This window comes from Stylophora pistillata, chromosome 13, assembly GCF_964205215.1.
Source record: "Stylophora pistillata chromosome 13, jaStyPist1.2, whole genome shotgun sequence".
Lineage (NCBI taxonomy): Eukaryota > Metazoa > Cnidaria > Anthozoa > Scleractinia > Pocilloporidae > Stylophora > Stylophora pistillata.
In genome coordinates this window covers 3,289,375-3,316,044 of record NC_142531.1, presented here as the reverse complement: position 1 = coordinate 3,316,044, position 26,670 = coordinate 3,289,375, and the positions used below count along the sequence as shown (strand labels likewise).

At 37.5% G+C, this 26,670-nt stretch overlaps 1 protein-coding gene across 3 annotated transcripts; it reads right to left on the bottom strand.

Annotated features, from left to right (window-relative positions):
- Positions 1-817: 817 nt before the first annotated feature.
- On the bottom strand, positions 818-25,690 carry LOC111331257 (nucleolar protein 4). 3 transcript variants are annotated; one of them, XM_088742614.1, is made up of 13 exons: positions 25,026-25,687; positions 24,750-24,917; positions 23,409-23,492; positions 16,477-16,617; positions 14,828-14,854; positions 10,130-10,334; positions 8,985-9,431; positions 7,244-7,473; positions 5,979-6,149; positions 5,040-5,252; positions 4,600-4,644; positions 3,692-3,857; positions 818-3,109 (listed from the first exon to the last, which is right to left on the bottom strand). In XM_088742614.1, exons 1-13 carry the CDS (start codon positions 25,281-25,283, stop codon positions 2,946-2,948), a joined length of 2,319 nt encoding a protein of 772 aa, XP_088598740.1. In that variant the 5' UTR covers positions 25,284-25,687; the 3' UTR covers positions 818-2,945. The 3 variants fall into 3 exon arrangements, with proteins under 3 accessions (XP_088598740.1, XP_088598741.1, XP_022792059.2); XM_088742615.1 differs by lacking the exon at positions 4,600-4,644 and having other exon boundaries at positions 25,026-25,690; XM_022936324.2 differs by lacking the exon at positions 23,409-23,492 and having other exon boundaries at positions 25,026-25,684.
- Positions 25,691-26,670: the final 980 nt, after the last annotated feature.

Here is a 26,670-nt window from a genome sequence, read left to right as displayed (position 1 = left end):
GAATTGGTGTCTTTTGGAGATGAAAAAAATTTTATGCGACACCCACAAACTAGGACCTTGGTACCTCTTAGTATTTCTTTTAGAACCTCTGTGCACCATGAATGGTCAACACTCATAACAGCACGTCCACCTGTAGCCCGACTTACGATCTTGGATCATCTTGTTTTAGCTTTAAAGTGCTGCGCTGCGACACTGATGATAATGATAATGATAATGACCGCTAATACGGTGGGTGGCATTTTCTTGGTGATATATATCAATATTTGATGAGGTAACGAAGACCCGAACAGATGACGTTCACCGTGGGCAATTTTTCCTTGACAAGTTTCTCGTTCCTATGAACAAGTCTTTGCACGAAAGTCTTTTTTTAAGAGTGTGGCAAAGGATACTCAACTAACGTGACGAGTGGATTTGACAGAGACTGGGTATGGTGAGAATCAAAGTTTTCCCTTTTAAATTCGCAACGCATGAAGTATTGTTTAGAGTACACGTGAAGCATACATTTTTCTAGAATTTGTGTGAGTCGGGATCAGGAGCCCCCTTTCCACCCTCTCTTTGGAACACATTCTTAAGGCTTCAACCATTCATAATTTTCTGTGAAGTAATTAACATATATTAGAAGGCATTATCTAACTAGTCGGTAACTGGTCAGCAATGGGGTGTTATGTTAACTTAGAACCAGATGTATAGCTGCCAAAATAAAGTGAGATCTTTAGGGTCAAGGGTCAAGAGGTTTGGCTTTTAACCACAACCCTTAAGTGCAGGCCGACATTCAAAAAACATAAAACAAAAATACACAAACATTCTGAGAACAACAAACACTAACTGTCAAAAATTTATTGACCTCTGAAACTCTACATAACAAGATTTCAAGATAATTTAAGAAAGAATAACTTAATGGTAATAATAATAGTAATAATTTTATACAACTATCACACATTGGAATTAACATATCCTGAACACCTCTTTAAATTAGTCATAAAACAATTTTAAGGTATTTATTACCCTAATTGAATTAGAAATACTCTTTCTTGGTCTAGAGAATAGTAAAGGCTCGCCAAAATTGGAACAACAATTGCTTTTCAGGAGTGGGATACACTAAAGTTGCTAAATTAAGAGGTATTAATACTGCATTATCCGTTTGCAGTAATGAACTAAGAAAAAAATGCTAAGGAACTATGTCATCTTTTGAATGATGTAAATAGTTCAAATTTCCTTATGAAAAGTGGTCAGTGAATAACTTTCACTGAGTGTTTTATGCACAACCCCTTCAATACACACACACATTCCAGAAGAAACTTTGAACAATTTACAATGAACTTTGACAACTCCAGTTATGAAATTGATGCCCTGAAATGTGATCAGTGACCAAATTCTCCCTGACAGAAAACTAATGACCTTCATGGTGACAGTTAATATAATTCATTTTCTGACACTGTTAAAAAAGATATCAGATACACACTACAAAAATATTCTCAACCTTGACAATTCTAAACATATCTAGAAAGTATATGATAAAATATTTCCTAACATATCACACATTTTCTAACCAGACATGGGGAATTCCTGTACCTGTGTGCAGCTGGCATGGAGACAGTTGGAATTATGCTTCAGAACAGCTGAAGTCCAAATACCAGTATATCGAAAACTAAATATCTCATCATGACTGTTCAACACTTCATATGGTGTTTTATTCCAACCTGTAAATATGTCCCTCTTCAAGAGGTTTCAAAAAGTACACACAACCTAAGACTTGTTGCTGCATAACTTGAAAATAAAGAAGCAAAACGAAGGCAAAAAAGGACAAAGCTTCTTTTTGAATTCAAGATAAATGGTAAGATCCAGTGTCTTAAGGCCAACAAAAACTGGTATGAACTGACCTCAATCCCTTATATTAAGTGAAAGTTTTTTTTAAAACGTATTGCTGGATAGCCTACAACTGAATAATTATAATAAAGAAAGAACTGATCAGAGGCCAGTTCAATTGAGTGCTACAAAACCAAAACTAGAATCAGAGAAATCCCAACAACCAATCCGAACAAAGGGGAATATCCCCAGGAGCCAATGAGAACTCAGAGTGAAAACAAGCAAACTGCTCACAGCATGGGGAAAAGAGAGCAACCCAGCAGCCATTGGTTTTCATTTCCAAATCCGACTGGTTGAGAAAGTTGTATAGGTTTTCCGGACCAATCAAAAAAGCAAAGGAAAGCAAAAGAAAAGCAATCCCATTCTAATTTTGACAGTTAATTTCATATTTCCTTAAATATTTTCCTAGCTGAAGTCTTTAACCCCTGAGTTCTGGAAGCTTAATTCCACATCTGAAGTCAGTAGGTTAGCTAGTCCCCAGAACATGATGTTTACCCAAAAATATCCCCTGAATGATTGTTTCCTGAATTCTCATTACTGTTCTATAACACTATGTATAAAAATTGCAAGGAGAATTGAAGTACTGATCACTCCTGTCTTTGAAATGTTAACATAATTGAAAATTGCTTAGCATCAAACACAAGCAGGTACTTATTTTACGCCAAATTGGGAAGTCAAAATAAATAACAAATGAATAATTTAATTTATCAATAACATTATTAATGACTTGCTTTATAAACTTCTACAAAACGTTAACAACAAAAAAATCTAAGTTCATCAATGATCCTCAAAAAGAAATTAAAGTACAAAAAATATGAGGATCTTGTAAAAAGTAAGTGAACTTCAATTTATTCACAAACATGTCATTCACAATTCTTGGCTTTCAAATATATATGAAACCTAATCTAAATAAGCCATATTACTGAATGAACAAAACCAAACAAATAAATAAAACTTGCCATTACCTTCAATTTACTCTCTCTAACCATAATTTAAAGTTCAGTCTACATAAAGTTATTAAATACCTTTTTTTCTCATTTGTGTATCATTAAATTTTACACCAAACACTGGTGTTCATTCTACAAAGGAGGCAACAACGCCTCCAACTCATCTGCCGAGCGGTAGAGAAAGGCTGCTGACTCCCTGTATCCCGCTATCAGTTGGCGGATGGCTTGAACTTCTGTGGCACTGATCTGGCACTGTGTCAGTACTTTTGGCTTGGGAAGGGTTGGCCCGCCATTTTCTGTAATGACACACAATAATATCAATAACAAATACAAATATTTACATCTCCCAAGTTAGCCATTTGAGAAAATACCTTCGTACCTGCATGTAATTCACAATTTTAATAAAGTGACCCAGCAAACCAATATTATCTTTGGTGATGTACATTCTATCATTAAGTGAGAGGTCTTCAACTGATTTGTAGTCAAGTTATTTTTTTTATTTCATTCTTTATTTTTTACTGAATCACCATTATTTTTATCATCATAGCTATTATTTTTATCATCATAGCTGTTTTTTTTTTTTTTTTTATCATCAAAAACTATTATTTCATTATTTGTGAAAGAGTCTATCTCAAGCTTAGTCAATTTTGATAATATTTGGTTTTGCCAGGAGGCCAGGAATTGCCTTCAGGCATCATACTTTGTTCTAAGACTTCAAAACTTATAGTTACAACAAAGGCTTTACAAATTTACTCAATTATGCAATCATATAAAATTCATTTGTAGATGACATTTTCTTTTTTGGTTACATGAAAAAGTATTGATTGCTACTACATCATCAAGAAGGTCCAACAACCCATTGGATTTGATCTCCATACCTGCAGGCCTGTCATTAGTTCTTGTGTTAGCAGTGCTATTCTGTGGCATGTGGGATGCTGCAGGGGAAGATGAAGGAACAGTTCCTGTATTACCAGCTGCATCACTATCAGTAGTAACAAGCCGTGCATTCTCTTGCTCGTTAGCACAAGCTGATGCCAGGATATTCTATAAACAAAGAGATTAATGCACAAGTTTAGGCACAATATCACTTGAAACTAGCTAATGTTCAAATCCTCAAAAGAGAACTCATTTTTTCTTCATGCCACACTTGTGACAAATGTGTACCATCTTACTCATTTCACATAGCTCAAAATTCACCACCTCCCTTCGCTACTAAAAATGATATACCCTTCCTAAATTACTGATTTCAGTAATGTGTTGTGCATATTTGCTTTAATCATGTTCCTAATTAGCACATATAGCTGAAGTATATTGACAATTGTATAAAGTTTGTTATCATATATAGAGTAGAGAACTTGGACTCAGGAGTGAAAATGATGTAGTGTGACCTTCTAAGGGTGAACATGGTCCTTGAAAAGTATTGTTGCTTGTCACAACATGATGACAATGATGATGACAATGATGGTGATGGTGTCCCTTCATTTTTAGGAAATATCAGCCAGTCAGTGTCACAGACAACAAAATTTTTTTTAGGATAACACTAAACAATCAGTGGTATGTGTCAGAAAAGTATGATGAATAGAAAAAACAAATTGCATAAAAATTTTTTTGTAATAGAAAATATATTATTTAAATAATTTCTCCAGTGAAGTTTGAATAATTATGAAGCTTGAACACTACTCTAATCACAGCAAGTCTCTTTTTGTTTTCTTTGTTTCATGTTCATGCTTAATGTCTTTCTTCTTGCTGTAACAAACATTGACATAATTTGTTATAGCAAACTTACATTCACCTCAGCCATCTGAGCTGCTGACATGTTGGGATTTGAACTCTGTGAGAACAAAAAAAGGAATGTAATGAGCAAAAGCCTCTTGGAAAACTTCACTGGAGAAATTTTTTTAAGCGTCTTTTCTGCTATTCAAAATTTTTTTTTTGGCAAATACCACTGACTGCATGGTGTGATCATCCTAGTGAAAATAAAATTTTTGTCAATGACAGTGACCCACTGATATTTCCAAACAAAAATAGTGGAAGCCACAAAAGCTACAAAATATAACACCAGCAGGAAAGAGTAAAACTAGAGAAGCAATGATCAACCAAGAAGGAACAAGAATGGCTAAAGATGGAGAAGATTGAATACAATAATTAAAAAAAATTTGAAAAATTTAGGTTTGACTTTTCAAGATGCACAGATGAAGCTCCAGAACTGGCTTCATTCGTACATACCATCTGGTCTGCAGCACGTTTGAGTGGTTCCTTTAGCTTCTTTAGACGCCTGCATGACTTCAAGTAGGTTCTTATTCGCTTTCTTGCTCTGTCTCGGAACTCTGGAAATTGTCTGTTGCATGACTGAATTATGGCTAAAATTTTCTCTTTGGGTTGCTTTGAGATTGGAACAAGTCTGTCAAGGTTTTCATCAACAAACAGCCTCACAAACATCTATGTAAAAAGTGACAAAAAAAAAGATTGTGCAGTTTAAACTTGGAAAAAAGACTGTGTATAGGGTTTGATGGGCCTTACATAGCTACAATGTAATCTCTACAGTTAATATTTCTTCCACCATTACTGCCGAATGCTGTAGGTCAAGTATACTGTAACTACAAATAATCTAAATGTGAATTGACTATTTGGGCACTGAACTACTATTTGTTGTAAAAATTAAATTTTGAAAAAAAACACTGATATTTGTACACAGTGTGTTAACGTTATGCCAATTAAAAGCTACTCTCTTTTTTGTAAAGAATAAGAAAGATGATAAGTTTTGAGCTTGGTATAAAAAGATGTTTTTAATCTAGTTTTTCTATACTCTCTTTTTTGATGTTGATATAATTTTATCAGATAAAACATTTTCTTGATCAAAAGTCAGAAAGAGTTTTTCATTTTACAAAAACCTCAGAAATGAGAGTTCCTAATAGTTCCTGCTTGTTGTGCATTCTGGAATGTGAATTGGAATATAATGGATCCAAGTTTCAAATATATAGAGAAACTGGGGGGCTGCATTTGTCATGGATATAGTAAGACAGTCTGGTTTTATCAACTTGATGATGTTTCAAGGGTTAGTTTTTTGTCAGAGTGCAAATTTCTTCTTAAAATAGTCTTGTAAGGCATGCTTAACTTGGTCCAGTTACAACTGATCTACACTTTAGTTGGAGAGGGCTGGCTTACATTGAAAGCTTTTAGTCTTTCTGGGTTGACATTAGCAGGGTCAGCTTTCTCTCCATCCCCATCTCCATCTTCCCCTTCTCCATCATCATCGTCTTCATCCTTTAGCCCCATTGACGCAGGTGAACTTGCACATTGAATAGGCTTCAACATTTCACAAAGGTTTGGTGGCTCCTTCAAAACAACAGAATTGACGGAAGAATAAAATTGTTAGAGTCTACTAATGGTTGAAACTGCTGTACAGCAGAGTCAATCATGTTCCACATCAGGGCTGTAGTCTAGCAGTGCCCGGTGGGCCCCTGGCACCTTACTTTTGCTCTTGGGCGACTCAGGAATCTTAACTTTTTCATAGAAAGCATAGGCTGGGCACCCTGGATTTCACAGTTTCAAAGCACTGGGCTCCCTTCAATTTGGACATACTGGGTGGTTTTTACAATGTTAGCCTTCTCTAAAAATTTTTGAGTAAAAAGGTCCACATTCAAAAATCCATAAGCGCCCTACCTTTGCAAAAGTTCCTTAGCCCGAGGTTAATCAAAATTGAGAGTCAGCTGGTAAAGTCTCCAAAACACACTTCCCAGGGTTAAACTTTAAAAAGCAACTTTGCAAAGTGTGGGTACTCAAGTATGGGAGTGATCCCTGTAGCAAAGAAGCCAGAAAAAGATTCAGGCTGCTTTGGGATTCCAACAGCATATACTTGCCAGAAACTAGTTGGACCCTACTACCAACTGAGCTACAAAGCCGCACACTGGGAACGAGGCACATTTTAGAGGATTCTTTTTTCCCCCAGTGAAATCTGATCTTGATTTTTAATAAAACCAATTTAATTTAATCGGGGAGCAGGGATGGTGCAGTGGTGAGAGCACTCGCCTCCCACCACTGTGGCCCGAGTTAGATTCCTGGACCTGGTGTTACATGTGGGTTGAGTTTGTTGTTGGTTCTTGTCCTTGCTCCGAGGGTTTCTCTCCGAGTCCTCAGGTTTTCCTCCCTCCACAAAAACCAATATTCCAAATTCCAATTCGATCTGGAAACAATGGACAATAAGAGCCACCCTGTAGATGTCCATTGCTAAATTATTTATTTATTTATATTTATATTATTTATTTTACCTGCCGATGTAAGTTAAGTAAAGCAATGATTCTTGTAGGTTAGCTGCAATTTAGCAAAATCATGATTTACAAACATATTTTTTCAGGTAGAGGTCAACTCACACGGACAACAGTCTTTTTCCAATTAACTTGCTCCAAAATTTACATTCTCACAGGACTCACCCTTATAATTTGATTTACAGCAGTGGCTGTATTATTCTCTGGAAGAGCTGGCGATGTGGCATCATACAGCTCATCATTCTCCTCGCTCTTTCCACTATCACTCCGAGTGTCTTCACTGGTTACACTGCGTCCATCTGTGGCTCGAGGACTGTTTGCTCCATGGTTCAACACTCCTGAGCTGCTCATTGGAATGGATGCAATTGGAACTACATATGAAATTGGGATGGCTTCTGAAAAGAAAGAAAACCAACATGTTAGGTAACTTGAGTTGTCTCAACAATTGAGAAACCTCATAACAAAAACATTTTTAATGATAGGCAAATAAATCAATTTGCAGAGAAGTGACCAGCATCTAATTTCTCCTTACAATACAGGGCTCGAAATTGAAAAAAATTCCAAGTCGCCTTTTGGTGACTATCAAAGAAAAAATGGTCGCCAAGTGCAAAAATGCAGTCCCCAGATAGTACAAGAACAGAAATCAGATTAGAGCCTTATTCAATTGGCATTGTTGTTCAGCTTCTGGTGGATTATGGCTGCGATTGTGGGGTAGACCGAAATACTCTATCTTGAATGACTTAAAACATAAAAACACAAAAGAAGAAACTTTGAAAGACTTTTGCATGACAATCTTACCTTAAGCAGTAAGCGAAAAAAGTAATAAGAACATTTCAGGGCTACTTTAGCAAGGAAAATATGTCACATCACATGCAAGAAATCGTACGATACAAAGGCATCAAACATTTATCAAACATGGCGGATAAGCATTTAGTACCAGACCTCCTGTTCTCAACAGATTAATTTTAAATTCAGAAGCTTTTCAACACAATATTGTGCCTGCGATCACCATGAAGAAGCCACTACAATATGTTGTCTTGGAAGATGCAATTTGAAAGCCATTTCAGGTTTTAGCTTAAAGGTAAACAGACTTAATTTGCATTTCTTTCGGCAGAAAAGCAGAAATGCAGAAATGAGACTTAAGAAATTTTTCTCATCTACAATCTTTTATTTATCAGAGGAAGTTAGTTTAGTCACCAAAGTGGCGACTAAACTCGAACTTTTAGTCGCCAAGTTAAAAGTTTTAGTCGCATTGGCAACTGTATCGGTCGCAATTTCGAGCCCTGCAATATCAGCCCTGAATCACGCATCCAGGTCATGAGAAAAACGGAAATGATCACCAGCTGAAGGAGTTCTTTGTTGACATTCTCCATATCAGCAGCTTAGGAAATCTAAAGAGAACAGTGTAGAGGACTTGCATACTGATGTTAGGGTCTAAAGCTTTAAAGCAAAATTGAATGAATGATTTCCCTAAATAATAATAAAAACATTTGAATGATAACAGCTTCTCACTTAACTTATAAATTATGACCTCTACTCAAATAAAGAAATGCAAGTCCTTTCCAGGACTTACAGTATCTTATTCAGACCATTACAAATCACATCTGGCCTTTACCCCTAAATACAAACCATTTTGTGCAAGATAAAGCAATTTTCAATTGATTGTCAGAAGTAATTCAAGATTGTGTTAGTTTTCCTTTAATTCACCTTATGATTGCTCCAGAAAACTTGAACTACTTTCTCAATCAGTGAGATAAGAAGCTGAAGCCAATCATGACCTGATTGCCTGCATTTTCCCATGCTTTAGACAGTTTAGATGTTTTTACTTTGACCATTGTAACAACTTGGGTTTTGATTTTACAACATTACAACATAAAGGGTTCTATAATGATATTACTACACTTACCACTTGGATTCTGTGATGACATTTTAGTTGCAATGGTCAAATTATGCCTTGAAAGAAACTTCTCCACCCAACCACTAGAAGCTTTAAATTCAGGACACTCATCTCGAACAAGAAGTCTGGCTTGAGCTTGTATTGCATCCCTAGTAACAGGTGTGCCTTTGTCCTGCTGATGTAAAACCCACTGTAAAAGTTTCTCATCAGTTTCATTAGAATAGCTCAAGCGACGTCCACCCCCTCCAGGAGAGCGCTTTTCTTTTTTCATTGGTGGTCCATGTTTGCACCAAACTTGAACAGTTGAGCGTGGAACATTATACTTGCGAGAGGCTTCACGAACTGTGGTTTCTTTCGCATAATTTACAACTTCTTGTTTTTGGTCTGTGGAATAAGTTTGATAACCTGGTAGTAAGCCTTTAGCAGCCAAGCTTTCATCGCTTTGACAAAGGGCAGCTGTTGATGCAAAAATACACAATGAAAATCACTTCCGTGTAACTAAGTGATCCTGTGCTTGAAGATGGGGATGAGGGAGAGATGACTGTGTGATTTAAGAAAATTTAAAAAACGTTTATGAATTTTGAGGAAAATTAATATTGAGATTTTAAGACAAACATTGGAAATATCTGAAAAGCAAAATTGATAGGAGTTCTATGGATCTTTGTGTCCATGTGCAGTACATGGCCTCTGGCGACAAACAAAAAGCAGGTTTTAACTCTATTGAACAGTTTTCTTTCTCCTGTTTTCTGCAATGTGATAGACATTTTGCATGTGGATGAGATAATTTGGGACTTCATGTAGGAAAGGTCCTTGAGATACATGAGACACTCAAGTGTACAGGGAATGTAATGAAAATAGAATGGGACATGGGATACTAGAGTCCTCCTCCCCTCCAAAGGACTGCCTCGTATATGGTGTGTAGCTAGTTCAGTACACATGTACACATGTAAGCTATTTAATTTTATTAATATCAAACTTCTTCTGACAATATCAATATCATGCCAGGCAAAAAGGTCATGAGAAAGGGGTTTCATCTCCTTTATATTATTATAAATTCCATTTATTAATTTACAGAGAAATATACAATCTTAAGAGCTGAAGCAGGAGGATCATGAGTTTGGTAAAAAATAAATTATTAACCTAAATGTACTCACCATCTCTGGTTAAATCATTGCCATGACCTCCATTCACTGCTGTGTCCATCATTTCATGTTCAGTACCTGGTGAACTCACTCCATTTCTGTTTCCATTCTCTTCAAACACTTCCTCTGTAATTTCCCTTTTAAACCTCTTCACACCATAATTACCCCCTTCATCATCTGAGTCATGGCTGGAAAATGATGCTTCTACATCTGATTCCTATTTAGGATTTAAAAAAATGACTTGTAAGGTAAGGTTCAGGGGACGAATTGCCTATAGAGGCATAGCATATCTAGGCAAGTTCAATTTTTCATTCAACCTCCAATTTATCATTTTCAGATACAATAGTTCAAAACGTGGACTTAACAAAATGGATTTTAAGAGGAAAAGACTAATATGAAAATTGCTGTCTCGTTTTTTTTTATCAAGCTTTATCACAATTTTGGCTCCAAGATTGAATAAAAAAGGTTAGTGATAATGCTCATGAAGGAAGGGCAGAAAGAAAAGATGAAAGTTTTATGTTCTTTCAAATCTTTATATTTGTTTTATTTACACTATATATGGCTTCGAATGATCTATCAATTGCCATTTCAATAACACAAATTGCATTGGGGAACAATGAACTTTACTGCCATTTTAACAAAATGACAAACCCTTTCACATTAAATCAAGGCCATTCTGTTATTTCAGCACTGAGACTTGTTTATCTCAACATGGTTACAATTCAATTATATTTTGATGAAAACTTTAATGCAGGGACACATTTGCAGGAAATGCAATTTTTATGAAAGCCTCAGTCTAAAATATATAATAAAAAAGAAATGCAATTTTTACGAAAGCCTCAGTCTAAAATATATAATAAAAAAGTTATAAAAAATTTTTGTATGTTTCCAACTCGAATAATTGGAATAGTCTATAATTCCTGGTCATTCAAATAGGAAAGAAAAAGTGTTAAAAAAATATAAAGCCTCTTAAAAAAAATTGGTATGGCAGTGCATCAAAATGTTATCAAGTTTATATATTTTTATCTTTAAGTCAAACTATTTTGTGTGTTATTACCATCTAAAGAAATGGCATTAAAACAGAATTGGAAATTTCAAAGATAGCTGTAAGTAAACAAAATGCACTTTGATAAAAAGAAGAACACTCCGTGGAGAGCTTTGGAGTAGATGGAATTCTGTGAATTTTTTCCTCTCTACTAGGACTTTGGAAGCTAACCCAGAAGTGGATTTCTTGTAATAATATTGTCTTGTATTACTATGTCTTACGGGGATGATCCAGCACAAAACTATCTTTTACTTGGATTATGAAAGAAGAACAGATGGTACAAGGACATGAAATTTCACATCATTAAAAGCAAGAAAGAGGCTAGACCGATCGAGACCCTCCAATGCACCCTCTCACACCCAAATTTTTGTGAACGCAGTCTAAAGGGTGCCATGCAAGGCTTCTACGACCAAAATATACACGCTTAATCGTCCCGCTATCATCCAAACAACAGGCAACCATCTGCCTCGAGCGATGTTAAATCTTCTGTTTACTTGAGGTGTCTGGGAACCGCTATGTGCTCTTTCTCCAAACAATTAATATGCTGAAAATCTTCTATGACAACAACTTCCTCTAGCACGAAGCCTTCGCTTACGTGATCAACCTGAAACCGTTCGCATCACGAACCACGGGAAAACCTCGACAAAAATTAGAGAAATCTTTCCAAATAGGATAGCACAACAGTCAGCAGTACTGCGATAAGACATGACTTGGCTAATTACCTCACTTTTGCTATATTTCGTGCATGAATATTTCATGTCCTTCGAGGGAGAAAACAGGCCAAATATAACGCTTCCTTCTACCGATCACGCGTAAAAAATTCTTAACGGCGTAAATTTCCAGCGAGAAACCTTAATTCCGAAGTAAACACCGCTATCAGAGAAACTGCATAAAAGCGAAGGCCATCTGGCCGGCAAATTAGAACGTGGACCTCTCATTGTTTTCTCTTTGCAGATTCAAAGGACAAGGGGTGTCATCTGCCGAAAATCGCAAACGCAATCCAACTACTGATCCTTCCTGGATGAAGCGATTCTCTATGGCAGAAATCGATTCAAAATTCGTTTTCATTTTCTGTCCCATAAAGAAAACAAGAGAGGTTTGGAACTAAGAGCTTTCGAACCTATTGCCGTTCAAGGAAGTCGAAGGGACGCTCATTTGCGTTTACCCCCAATACCTTCGAACAACAAAGCCGGCGCGATGGTCGATTTCCTTTCGCTTCACTTCGGACAAAAGATCGTTCTAGCCGACATCTAGATGAAACAAGAGAAATTTAAGACAACCTTTACAATCGGCAAATTGTCAAGTTACCTTTAGAATGTGGTCTGACTTGACCTTCGCGATGGCTGCAAGAGCTTTGGCGGACATCTTCAATGGACTAGACAACGCCACAGAGAGACGAGGGGTACAAACAAGCCTTTAACTTTCGCCGCACCCAAGCGCTTCTAGCAACTCACTCTACTGAAAGTTCGCTAATCCTTTAAAATTTTCCTTCCCTCGGTATCGCCTCTGACGGGTTTTGACCGAACCCGTTCAAAATCGTATGGTGCAACGCCAAATTTGCCGAAGTTAATCCAGGAGGCACCGGGAAATAATGGGCCAGAATTTTCACTCAAATTTTTGGCCTTTGTTGTCAGGCTCAGCAGCTGATAGCGCAAGCTGATCACGTGGGACAACCAAAACCGATAGCGGTCGTACGCGTGCTCATTCAGATTTTCGTTGACCAAAAATATCGCTGTGATCTTTTTCTCCGAGGAATGAGTATTTTTCTTTTCTAAGTCTTTGTAATTTCTGGAAAATTTTCGCTAACTAGCACTTTCTGAAGGGGAAGGCATTGCAATTATCAGTACAATGCAATACTTCCATTTCGAAGGCTGAGAGGATCTGGTAAGTTCGAGCAATTTGAATTGAAAATTCCGGAATTGTAATGCCAAAAAGGTTTACCCCAAGTTTTGCTTCGAATGGAAATTAGTTTTAACGGAAATTTTCCCTTTCAATTGCTCTTCTTCAAAAGCAACTAAATTCTTTTTTTAAATACCATTTCTACATTTGCATTTTTATCAGTAATTCGTATTAAAATATAAATAGTCGCTTGCGAATTCCTCAAATGTTTGTTCAAAATATGCAAATTTTTCAGTCATGCCTCGAAGACTTCACGTGTCTGTCATTGAATGTGATCTTATTTAATAGAGTCAGTATTGTGACCTGAAACTATCAAAACCCCATTGTTCTGTAAGCTTTTTCACACCCCAAGTATCTGGTAAACGTACACTAAAAGATGGTCATGAAGCCTTGAAGATTTCTAAAGGCCGCTGATGAATAAGATGAATCTTCAGTTAGTCAAAAGAAGTGTTTCAAAAGGAAAGCCTCCGTTTCTCCACGGTGCCTGTTTATATACTGTGGGCCTTTTTTCCTTTTTTTTTTTTCTTTTTTTTTTTTTTCACAAAATACTCTGCAGTAGCCTGCGAGTCAGTAGAGAAACAAAGATTCTTAACTTTTACCAATAGGTCTCTATGGAACGCTCAATTAGCAATGCTAATATTTGACAAATTTAGAAAGAGCAATATCACTGTGGCGTGCCAGCAATGTGAAATACAAATTGGACACCTGGAGAGCCAGAACTGTGAAACTCAATTAAAACCCCGACAGTCTTTCCCAGGCCTTAGAGTGCGCGACTGTCATCCGATTCTGACGAAAGGGCTAACGCTCGAAACGTCAGCTTTTTAACTCGTTACGGTGGCCAATTTACAATTTCAACTTAGTTGATATAACCAAATTACCTTATTACCCCCCACCGGCGCAGCACCACAGTTTCTTTAGAAACTTTCACCCTTAACCCAGTAACCATACTCGAGGGGACCTTAAGGAGCCAACACTGAAAAATTTTCTCAGAATCTTACCATAGAAGAGACGATAAATCAGATAAACATGGTTGCACCGTATCCAGACATTGATTACAACACATGCTAGAGCGGTAGCAATGAATAATGGGGTCTTGCTAGGGTAAATTCGAACACGAAACATATCCTAGAAAAGTAGAGACAGTACTTGGGGAAAAATCTAGACAAAAGAGGGCCATTGTCGACAAGATTCCCTCAACGAACTGTTCGATCGGGTACAGGAGCCCATTACTCCTGATCGGGTATAAAGGAAGAAGTTAATTTCAATGCGTAGAAAAATTGTGTAATAAGGGGAAGGAAATCTGTCACTAGCCATTTGAAGCGACAAATTCAAAATTTGAGAGGTTACTCGGGAATGTTGCTCTCTTTTAGACTTTATCTCTCTCCCTCTCTCGTGGTGACATGTTTCACGGTGGTGAGGGATTTAATACTTTTACTTTTCTGTTAATAGAAGTTTCAACTGTATTCCCCTTAGAACCCGTAGTTTAAGTAACACAGTGAGCCTCTGCAGTGCCTTCTGCGGGAGTAACGAAGCTACGTCCGCATGGCACTCACGGCTGCGTGTTTGTACTATGTTGGCGTAAGCTTGAGAGAACGTGTTATTTCTGACCTTGAAAAAGCGGGTTTATCTGAGAACCTATCGTGATAATTTGAGCCTTGGAAGTTCTCGCCTTCGGTTAAGGTAGTAATCAATCAGAATCTTACTTGCTAATATCAAGACATACGGTATTTGTTAACACTTGGTCGTCTGGAAATTTCAAAACTCACCAGATCAGATGCGGGAGACTCCCGGCCCTGCAAAGATAAAAAAGGTTGCAGTGTTTGAATTTCTTTCGCACAGTGTCACTGTAGATGGGTAAAACAATTTTTATTTAAGTGTTGTAAGTAATCCTATTTTGTATTGGATTTAGTAAATTAATGATGATTAATAAATTAATGATAATTGATCAATTCTTGACCAATTCTTGACCAATCAGACGAAACCTTGTCACTGCAGATGTGTTTTGCGTTCTCACTGGCTGCTTGGTACAAGTTTTAATTTTCCTAGTAATTCTTCTTAAACATTAGTGTCTCTAGAATTTCTCTCCACCAAAGCAACACTGCATGTCGCAAACTTAAAAAAAAAAGTTGTTTCTTACGTGAAATCAGCACCTCGGCTCTCTTTGAAATAAACGAATGCTTCCCTGATAGTCGATTGATTCAGCAATGGTTCCTCCCTTAAGCCCTGGTCAAACGGCGCATGATAGTCGATGATAGTTGATGATAGTCGATGATAGTTGAAGCGCGTGCTTCCGTTTGACCACCAACTATCATGCACTATCATCGACTATCACCAACAATCATTCATTTTGAGCTTGTTCAAATTCTTCATGGTCGATGATAGTTTTTCTCGTTTGACCACGCGTATGATAGTTCATGATAGTTTTTGGTCAACTGTTTTCCCCGAAAAACGGCGGGCTTGTTCAAAATGGCCGCCAAAAGCTTCTCGCGAGGCTCAGTTTCAGCTTCAGAAGTTCGTTTTTATACCCAAGATATTAATAATGAGAAAGAAAATGTTGCCGGAAAACCAAGAATCTGGAGAAAGCGTCAACTCGCAGGAATTCGAAGAGACACCGCCGAAAAAACAGCGTTTCACTAAACGTTCAACGGCGAGATGGAGTAATGACCTGATATTACGTCTAATAGACGAATAAGAGGCCCGGCCCTGCCTTTGGGACATTTTTTCGAATGATTACCTCAACAGAGATGTCACAGGCTGCTCGCGTGACTTTGCTCGCGCGACTGCCGGTGAACTATCATCAACTATCGCGATCTTTTTTGGCCGTTTGACCATGCAAATAATAGTTGGTGATAGTTGATGATAGTTTGAAGAGAATCAACTATCATCGACTATCATGCGCCGTTTGACCAAGGCTTTACCATATTCATTCCAGCAGTAAACCTTATTCTCGCATAGCTAACAATCCTACGATTTACTCCGACAAACAGCTAACAAACAACAATTGATGAGCTTTCAAAAACTGCTCACGCGGTTTATCTACTTTCAGAGCGCTTGTCCATTGAGTGTCGTTGAACAAAAACCAAAGTAATCGCAACGGCTAGTCAGGAAAAGGGGAAATGCCCTGAAGAGCCAATCAGAACTCAAATTAAAAACAAGTAAACTGCCAAAAGCGCGGGAAAAAGTAAGCGACCAGGTTGTGATTGGTCCCGTTGGTTTTGCACCTAATTGGTTTGAGAGTGGTGCTAGTTTCCTGAACCAATCACTCAGCGGAGAAGAGGAAAACTAATGTAGTCCTAGTTTAATCGAAAATTGCTCTATCAGCGTAAAGCTGATCGATAACCAACAAATTGGTTTATTTTCATACCGACGCACGCACAGCATGACGGTTTTTAATATTAACCTCCTACACACTTACTAAGTCAGACACAGGAGACAGCGGTCTTCCGTGCTTCAAGAGAATTGAGTTAAACCGCTGGATTCTCTGTTTGCACGTGCTGCAGCTCATCAGATAGTAAGACACTGCCTCACGTGGGAGGAATGCGTAAGTGTTTGCAACCTAAAACAGGAAGGAATTATTTTTTAATTTACATCGGTTCTAACACTTGAAAGAAATTATTGGTGATGGCCTTGGGGTCTGGCCTTGGAAGATCTTGTAACGATATTAATCAACATCCTATACGGATAAAATTTGCAGTTCTTTGTTTTGCCGATAACAGCCCTGTAGGTATGGGAGAGAGTCGATCAGAAAAAGTTGAGGTTTTACTGAAACAACTGATTTATTAGATAGATGTTATGAAATACTGGAGTCTATCCTGTCTTAACTTTCATTTAGTGCGAAACTGTGCCAGGATATTTGCTCAAGAACGAACAAGCTCGGTCAATAAAGGATTAATTATAGGGCAAAAAGATTTCGCTCAAATAAGAATAAAAAATTACTTGCTTATTTCGAGGGCAGGAAAAGAAAGCCAACTGTGTTTGTGGCACAACAAACCCACAAGAGTCGTTTATGTTCTCTTTGTTTTGACTATCTTTTGCTGCTTTTTTGCGACTCCATCGGCGACGTCGCTCAAAAGTTTAGAACTTAGAGTTTCCTTCACGAATTCCTTTTTTCTTGCGCGGGATCAAAGCGGGCAGACCCGGGTGGGTGAGATGGGCTCATCAGCCGACCATATCACAGGATTCGCTAACGGGGACTGCTGGCAGTATGATAAGTGAAGATAATGCCTTGAGAAATATCACCGGGGTAGATGGTAGATTCGATCACGTGGCGCGTTCGGACCAATCGCATGCGCGCAACTCTATTTGATGGATTGTAAGCCATAATGTGTTCACATGACACGTCGTGAACTACTCTCTATGTCTTTAGATGTGAAGATGGTAAAATAATTACTTACTTAGAATCGCATTGCTCATCCTTACGGTGCGAAATTTCACGCGTCCTCCTTGAAATTAACGGATTCTTCCTTATTAGGTAAATTGTGATTTTCTAAAAGACCAGCTTTGTGATCTGGCAGTTTTTTCATCGTTCGAGTTAAGAGATAAACATTTTATCTGTATAAAACATCAGTGTGCATTTCTCAAGGCAGGATGAAAAATAGCGGAACACATTTCATTGGTATTAGAAGGAATTGGTATGCAAGAAAGGAGGGGTGCTCTCATGAACCAACATGGAGAACCCAAGTAATTTCAAAATTTAAGCGCCAAGGAGTTAAAGAGCCAATACGTTAAGTTTAACTGAAATCCCAGCGTAGATTCTCTATTATTGAAATTACTTTAGTTGGTAGCCTAGTTTTTGAGAAAGCCTCCTTCATGTATCACTCGATGCGCCATCAACCGCTTTCCTCGGCGTGTACACTCTCCTTAATCTTTTGACGATAATTAGTTTATCGAACGTTAATACAGTTATGCCTCTCTCTACCTAATAACCATCTATGTTTCTTTTAAGGTCTTTTAATCAAGATCCCTGTATGACAACACAATTTCTGTTACTCCTTGAGCTATAACAGTTTACTTAATACTGGACGAAACTCTAGCGCATAAAGCGCATAACCGAAAGTCAGTACCACAGAAGGTGTGGTAGCTTTGAGATGGCCCTGCGTTTTTCTATATATAGTAACATTGCACGCATGCGCAACAAGCTGCATTAGGGCCACAACGCGTAAATTGAGCTTGTTTATAATTGTTACCTGACTTCCTGGACTCTCCTTGACTTATTCTATATGAATACTCAGCTACCTGTGCAAAATTGGAATAAAATTCAACAAGTGGAGCCCGGGTTTTAGTCTTGCCGGTTATATTATCAGAAATCGTAGCTAAGCCGTGGGAGCTGCGGGAGGATGACTGCGCACGGTCGGGGAAATGAGCTCAAGGCTCAAGTTTTTAGATAAAAAAAACTTTTGCTTTCTATTTGGCTCTAGGAAGAATACGGGACACGAGAACGTCGTGTTGCCTTAGTGGATATGATTCCTAAATTGATTACTAAATTGCTTATTCTGTTTTCAAGGGTGGATGGAAACGGAATTTTTTGTATACCCAACAGCGATAAACTGCCTCTAAGTGTGCCTCTCAGACTTTAAGCTAAAGTAGAAAAAAAATGTTGTCCAAAAATCCTTCACTGTGACGGGTGAGGATTCACCGAAAGCTGATTTTTTTTTTTTTTTGAAGTTTTCAAAAATGCGTGGAAGGCGCGATTTCATTACATCTATGGTTTGCACACATGGACGAATTCTTGAAATATTCTTGAATCATAAAACAATAATGAAAGTTGTTCGATCAAGTGGCTGGCATTGATAGAGGTTCAGCAATTGATCAGAAACTCCTCAGCATGCTAGTATGAAGTCCTTGCACAACGACAATTTACCACTTACTGGGATAAAGGCCTACAGTAGTGAGATAGAATAAATATATGAAAATCATATATTTTGAACTGCGGTATTTGATACGTATGATGCACGATCCTCGCAGTAGATAACGCTATTTAAGCAATAGCGAAAATCAGACCTGAAAAAAATCAGGCCTGTACGGGACTCGATCGAACCACTGACCTCTGCGATACTAGTGCAGCGCTCTACCAATTGATCTAACAAGCCAACTGAGAGCAGGCCGTTAAGTTGATTCGTAATGAACCCGTGAAAGTGGTTTCACTTTCACGGGTTCATTACGAATCAACTTAACGGCCTGCTCTCAGTTGGCTTGTTAGCTCAATTGGTAGAGCGCTGCACTAGTATCGCAGAGGTCAGTGGTTCGAGTCCCGTACAGGCCTGATTTTTTTCAGGTCTGATTTTCGCTATTGCTTAAATAGCGTTATCTACTGCGAGGATCGTGCATCATACGTATCAAATACCGCAGTTCAAAATATATGATTTTCGTATATTTATTCTATCGCATTTATCACTTTCACGGGTTCATTACGAATCAACTTAACGGCCTGCTCTCAGTTGGCTTGTTAGCTCAATTGGTAGAGCGCTGCACTAGTATCGCAGAGGTCAGTGGTTCGAGTCCCGTACAGGCCTGATTTTTTTCAGGTCTGATTTTCGCTATTGCTTAAATAGCGTTATCTACTGCGAGGATCGTGCATCATACGCCTACAGTAGTATTGTCAAATATAAATTTGACTTTAAGGAATACTCTTCCGAAACTGAAGTAGTTTTAATTTCAGAATCAAATCAAGAAGTAATTGGTTTGGTCTTTAAATGGCGATGAAACTCGGCTGGTTTCTTCTTGAATCACGAACTTGGCATTTTGAATTGGTGAAGAGAAGTCTTAAAAGAACTAAGAAACTGTTAGTTCATCTTGACAAGTTGCTTTCCAACTCTGATTGACAGATCTTAGAAAATTTACTTTCCTTGTACAAAAGCTACAGTTATTTTCTATCCCAGCTATTTTCTCAAAATTCTCCCGTAGCTTAGAGCATTTTGTCCAAGTTAACTATTCTTTTCTCTGTCTTCGTCAGAATTGTAAACTACACTTTGAATTATGGAGTTTTGTGTTTGTAAAAGGATCTTAATCTTTCTTAAATTTTTAATTAACTTAAGTCAAAAACTGAAGTTGATTTGATGAGAAAATTTCGATGAATAGTTGCTCAGAGTCTTGTACAATGAAACGACTCAGTGCAGCTTCAATATTGAAGGGAACTGAAAAATTCATGCGATCAGATAATTTTTGTTTGGTAACGCACAGAGCAGTTTATTTCAAAACGTGAACGACGTGGTTTATATCTATTTCTCAGAAATAAAGCTGTTTCCAGATCAGCGAAGATTTTCCGATCAACATGGAAAACACTCTCGCAATTCATATTGCGTCCGCTATCAAAAGAACGAAATTAAGATGTCTGAAGCATTTCCTAACCTCAAAATGTTGATCGCTTTTGAAGCAAACTTTTACTAAATCTCATTTCTTTTCCTCCAATTAACTCAGAACGATCATTTAAGTTAAGAAAAACTCATGACTTCACTAAAGTGATGAAATTCTCTTGTTTGACTTTACAGGCGGTAAGGATTTTGACCCGGCGGAGATTCCTGGTTATTACAACCAACGGTAGAGACAATCAGATATCAGTTGTTTTGGTATTAGACAAGAACGTACAAATTTGCGGCGCAAATCTTTACGCATCGAATTTATAAGACAGCCTCATTTACAATAATAAACATATTCCTCGAGAAATTTTGTCAATGCCGAGACGAAGTTCGCATCAAGGGCTTCCTTTACGAGAAGCTTACTGAGAGGTCTCAACCCTTTTTAATAATATCGGGGACATTTAGGATGATTATGCTATAGAAACAACGCATGAAACAAATTATGGCAGTTATTAATTTATAAAAAGCGGTCTTTCTTGTCTAAGCGAGTGTCATTAAATTTGTCGTGTTGGCTTTTTATGACGAATCATAAACTGTGGTTTCATATCTCTTAATGATAAAAAATCATATTCGATCTTTGCTTCTAAAATTGTTACTAAATCCTAATGGCATTCTGCTCTTCAGAGAAACTCGTCGCGTGAGACCAGAAAGCCAGAATTTATAGAGAAATCTAAGTTATAAGATCTCACTGAACATCTATATTGCTTTTAGCCCTGTAGCTCTGAGCGTTCAGTAGAAGTTTTTTGCTAGTATTCTGTGCAAATTTTTTAAAGGTAGAGTTATATATTGCCAGACATTAATGCCAATCAAGAGAATAAGATATTCTCTTGCGTCAACGTTTTTCTGTAATGGTAAAGTAAAAGTGCATGAGTGACATATGGTCCCGCCCGAAAATAATGAAAAGAAAACCAAGGTTAGACGAATTTAAATTAGTTTAATAATCGTCTAGCTCATGAGTTTTCTCTTTTTTCAAGACATCTGTTTCTGCATTTGATTTTAATCATGAGTATTTTATTTCAAGACATGGTCGGACATGTTGCTTCCAGTAAAAATGATCGATATCATGCAATTTTAGGCCGCGGCGGCTTTTCGACCTGTCAGAACATTCGTTACAATGTAAGATTTCCTCGGTCGGTATCCATCCATCCAGTGCATTATAAGCGAACGATTTACCTACGGAAGCCAGGTTTTGTATTTAAAGGTCGGATTTAGACATGAAATGTTGAATGTATGTCATATTTTCTGTCTTTGGAACCGAGCGTAATTATAATAGTCTCTGTTACTTTCTTTTTGATATCTTTTTCATCATTCATTTTTTTTCATATAATACATCCTGCCTGTGCGCTAAGAAGAGAGATATCGCGTCCCGAAAGGATGTCTATGAAAGGATTGTAAGGAAAATAATAAACAGTTTTGAATTTTTTCTAATGCGTTTTGATGAATTTAAGTATAAAACAAAAACTAAAGATCATTGAAAACTCTTTTCGAAGACCAAAGCCGGAATTATTCCAGACATTCGGACATCTATCGAAAATGAATTAAGAAGCCTCTCAGCCTGGATTGGTAGCGAATCGTGAGCACCAAAGGATTTAAAAGCATTTTCTAAGAAGAAAAGAGCAATATAAAAATAATTTTTCTCCCTTTGCCCTGGGGCGACAAGCGTTCACTATGGAATTGTCAACAAAAAAAAAAATTACAATATAGTGATTTGCCAAATGTGGCTCCCTCAGGCATTTATTTTCTATTATTAATACTTTTTCTTGTCAGGTTTGTCGAAGGTGAAAACTTGTACGGTTATGCTAGAATTTCTGTTAAACCTGAGAAAACTCTGCATCTACGAGACAGTTTGTTGGTATTAACGTACTAGTTTTATTTCAGTTTGTTACAACATTTTAAAAGTCCTTCAGTAAAAATTAACATGGTCATTTTTGTCTCATCTTTGATTTGTACTTTCGCAACAAAAATGTTTTAGAGATGTATTCAGAGTTCCTACAGGTGCGATCTTAAAAAAAAAGAAACAGGCATCCATATCGTAAATGCAGAACACGGAAATTCAACAACATGACAAGGAAATTAACTCTGGAAAATGAACAGAATTTTAGTTGACAGATAAAAAATGTGGCGATTTTTGAGATCAACATCGAGAGAGTTAACATTGATTATTTTTTGTACAAAGTAAAGTTTTTAATCCATGTAATTTAACAGTTTTTGGAATTTTGAGCACCTTTGTTGACTCTTTGATTAAAGATCTGGAGGTGTAATTCGCCTGCAAAACAAATCATAATACTTCCAGTTGATGAAAAGAAACACAGAATTGGCTCAATATATTAGTTTAATGAAGAAAACTTTAAGATTGCCGTCAGCATTCTTTCTCGAAGCAACCGCGAATTATGGCCACACACTCTGTCGGCCGCTATGTCTTCTGTCCTAAAGTTTTGATTTTAATATTCATAACTTGAAAAGAATTAACAAGAGTGGCGATTGTTTCACGAGTGAAACTTTTTGTGGATATGCGATACAGAAGTAATAACACGTACACATAAATGCAAAATTTCAAAAACATGACGTGATAGATGGAACGCAAATTCATATTACACGCGCTGTAATAAAAAGGATTCGTTTCCAATTACTTCAAGAAAATATACAGATTTAGGTTCGGTGCATTTTTAAGGCAGGTGTAACGACAAGTAGAGAAGAAATTCCTTATAGCCGTAGTTGCAGAATGCAAATAAACTTTGGGTATCAGTCTGGTTTTTTGAGAATGCGAATACGTTCGTCTGCGAGTTTATTTTTCAATAACTCGTGCGATATAAACCAGCTGTCCGCATAATTTTGCAAATTATTTTATTCGGAGTCAGTTGACTATCAACATAGCACTTTGGCAGAGTGCACGTTGGACAGGTTCGTTATCAGAAGACAATACTTTTTGAATCATCATTTCAAACTTTCTAGAAGTCGCAATCAAAATGTACTCAAAATCGGGTCAACATACCTTTTCACCCAAGGCGAAAATGGGTTGAAATTTCACTTTGGGTTGAAAGCTACGGCTTTTAGCCGCAATTATGCCCAACAAACGCTGAGAAGCTTTGAAACGTGAAATAAAAGATTAACGCTAAAATTTAATAACCAAGAAAGAAAGTGAGGCTTGCTTTTTAATGCAAGGCGAATATTAATGCGGATGTGCAGTGGAATATTGAAAGCATTAAGAGAAATACCGAGCGGACATATCAAAAATGAAATTTCCTGGGTCGCAATAAAATTGAGAGTGTGAGCCCCCACTGACATGATAAACTCCACAAGATATTCCACCGACCAAGTGAACTTGTTTTGACAAAATCTTCATTTTTCGGCTGCGTCCCATTTAAACACATCAATTTTTCATGTATTTTCTAGTCTTATCGTACTTCGCATGACGTTTGCGCTAATCTATAGAGCAACACATATGCATCCCAAATTTGGATTCGCTCTGACGGGCAAACCCTATCCTTATTAACGATTCTTAAAAACCTCAACATAGAAATAAGATAAATAAAGCCTGAGATAATTGTTTTACAATCAATACACTCGCCTTCTGTTCGCTCTAGCATGAAAATAATTTACTAATTTGAATATGGAAAACGGGCCAAGCGAACAACTCACGAAGTCACGCGAGACCGCTTTAGCTCTTTTGTGCATTAGGGAAAGGTGTGAAAATTTGCTCTGGATACTGATAAATTTCGCCGCAAACACAGTAGATAATCTAATACACCGACAAGCATCGTGATTAAAGAGAACTCCTGCGGGTTTCTCAGAGTTTTTGGAACATTTCGACGCTGATTCATGAGTGGGACTTCTCAGTCATGCTCTAGGGGCAACTAACAGCATCCGCTCGATTAACAAAAATACAGCAAGCGTTTTATGAGAAATTCACCGAGCCTTAAGGCGCTCTTTTATATCCCTGTAAATGAAAAGAAAAAAAGTGCTTTCCAACTACAATAGACTAGATCTTCAAGGCAAAAAATATAGCGAACAGATCCCAAGTATTTCGTTATTTCATTCGTATTGCCGGTCCGTATTCGCGATTCGCAATCTGCATGGGTCATTGAAGTATCTCGTGCAAGAATATATTTATCCTCCTCTAAACCTGTTATTTTTTGAACAAATTGTTTTCTCTGAAGTATATTTCGGCATTCATTAGGCCTTGTCCACCCGTGAAATAGATTTAGTTCTATATACTGAGGTGCAATACATTCATGTGTACGATCCACTTTCGCTATTTAAATCCCGAATTTGTAAAGCACAATACGTTTCACACACCGCACGACAAAGCTAAGGTATTCCTAATGCTACTTACCGCTTTGTAGGTCTTTTTCTGCCCAACATGAATTCCTCTCTCATTGATGTGAACACTGCTTATGATATCGAAAAAGTCATCTGCTACCGCAACTCTTCGATATTCGACAACTTGAGAGCGAGCTGATTGTCCGATCTTGTCTTCGTATGGGTACAACATCTCTACGCTCTAAATGCACAAGACATCCCACAGAACGCAGTCAGAGATGAAAGCAAACAAAACCGTGCTGAGTCAAATATTTTGAGTATGAAACCTTTGTACGATTATCAGACTTACTCGAGTATGAGGAACTTTCACTGGAACATACAAAACGCCATAATCTGGACTATCCTCGGCTTGTGCGATTCGAAATCCCTTCGACTTGACCCAGAAGCGAAATTTTGCATCAGTTTCGATCTGGGGCTCTCCCAACAGATATCTGCAGATTTTGTTGAACTTTTTTCGCGTGATTGTCTTTGTGCGACTGTTTTCACCATAGTTTAATTCAACCCATCCCTGGAAATTTCGTCGGAATGAGGACCTTTCGAACGACATCTTTAAAAGAATACGCCCGAAGTTGATCCAGCCAGAATATTCGCTGAATGAATATTGTGAGGGATGGGTTCGTTTGGTGGCCCACGGAAGCAAATTGCCTGTGACCGTCTCACTTCCTATTGGACGAAATTTGTTGCATTTAAAGGGCTTTGCTGTTGAACGCCCAATCCAGTCGCATGGTAGCAGATGTCCCGAAATCGAACAATATTGACAGGATCAACGCATAATTTGGGATAATTGAGTGAAGGATGTTGTGCTGTCTTTGTTGACGGGATGAGTTAAATGACGGCTAATGAGATAGTACTTTGAATTTTTAGATGAGGCCCTGTTGGGTTTTAGAACACCCATTGAAGTTAGTCGCGTATTTTTCAAGCTAAGTGTGCTGTCTACGGAATTGTCCTGAGCGAAAGTGGGCAATTAGTCTAAACTCGCAGGACGCTGTCACGACACTTTGGAACCACGAAGAACACGCAATCATTAAAATCACGGAATATATTTGTTTCGGGTGAATACGTTTTAAAGATTATCATGATATAAGAGGAGTAGAGAATCTTTTGTTCAGAAGCCTGAAGAAAGCGAATTCAGTCGATAGCTGCGAAAACCGGATGAAGGCCGGAAATATCAATGTTAAATACCGAACATCATTTCTCTGAAGCCATTTGCGAGGCAGAGAATATGCAATTTAGGCCGGTTTACAACTCAAAACATCCCATTTTCATCATAATGCACTGTATTTGAATTTAGTATTTTCAAGTGAAATTTATAGGCAGAAATGTAAATAAAAGAGTAGGAAGTGTTTACGAAAACCATTTTGACTCAATCGAAAGGTAAATATTAGAATTGTAATGTGTAAGAAAAAGGTCATTTAAAACTACATGAGAATCATTTGCTCGTCTAGCTTAAATATTTTAAATTCTAAGTCTAATACTATCCACACGCTAAAAGCTTGTGTTGAATAACAATAAGTTTTAAGATTTTCGCCTACGGCGGCAAGAAGTCTTAGGTGTTCCCTTCTCTTGGAGTATTTTTAGCTGAACCTAGCTCAAGCAGTTTTTTTTTAATCAGTTCAGATACGAAATGGGTATTTTACAAAATGATCAAACTAGCTTCAATTGCGCACAAAAAGCTTGGAATAAATTGACGCATTTCGGACACGTCAATATTATAGTCAAAACAAAAGACTCGACGGAATTGGTCACGCGAAAAAAATATACCCACTGGCGGGACTTTTCTTATATCCTTCTATATTCTGTTTGATTTTTTTGTTTGGTTTCGATGAAGAAAATTAACAGCACGTTGGGCTTGTTCGAGAGCAAGCCGATATTTTTCTATTGATCGTAACAAAAAACGTAACTTGCGTAGAAGCGAATAACATTAGCATATTGCG

Bases quoted from the DNA above. Each gene is read 5' to 3' on its own strand.
- LOC111331257 (XM_088742614.1), bottom strand. From the start codon at position 25,283: ATGTCGTTCGAAAGGTCCTCATTCCGACGAAATTTCCAGGGATGGGTT. The intron at 24,918-25,025 runs GTAAGTCTGATA...TTGTGCATTTAG, and splicing joins TGAAAGTTCCTCATACTCGA to AGCGTAGAGATGTTGTACCC. The intron at 16,618-23,408 runs GTATGTTGACCC...TTCCTGTTTTAG, and splicing joins TTTTCGCCTTGGGTGAAAAG to GTTGCAAACACTTACGCATT.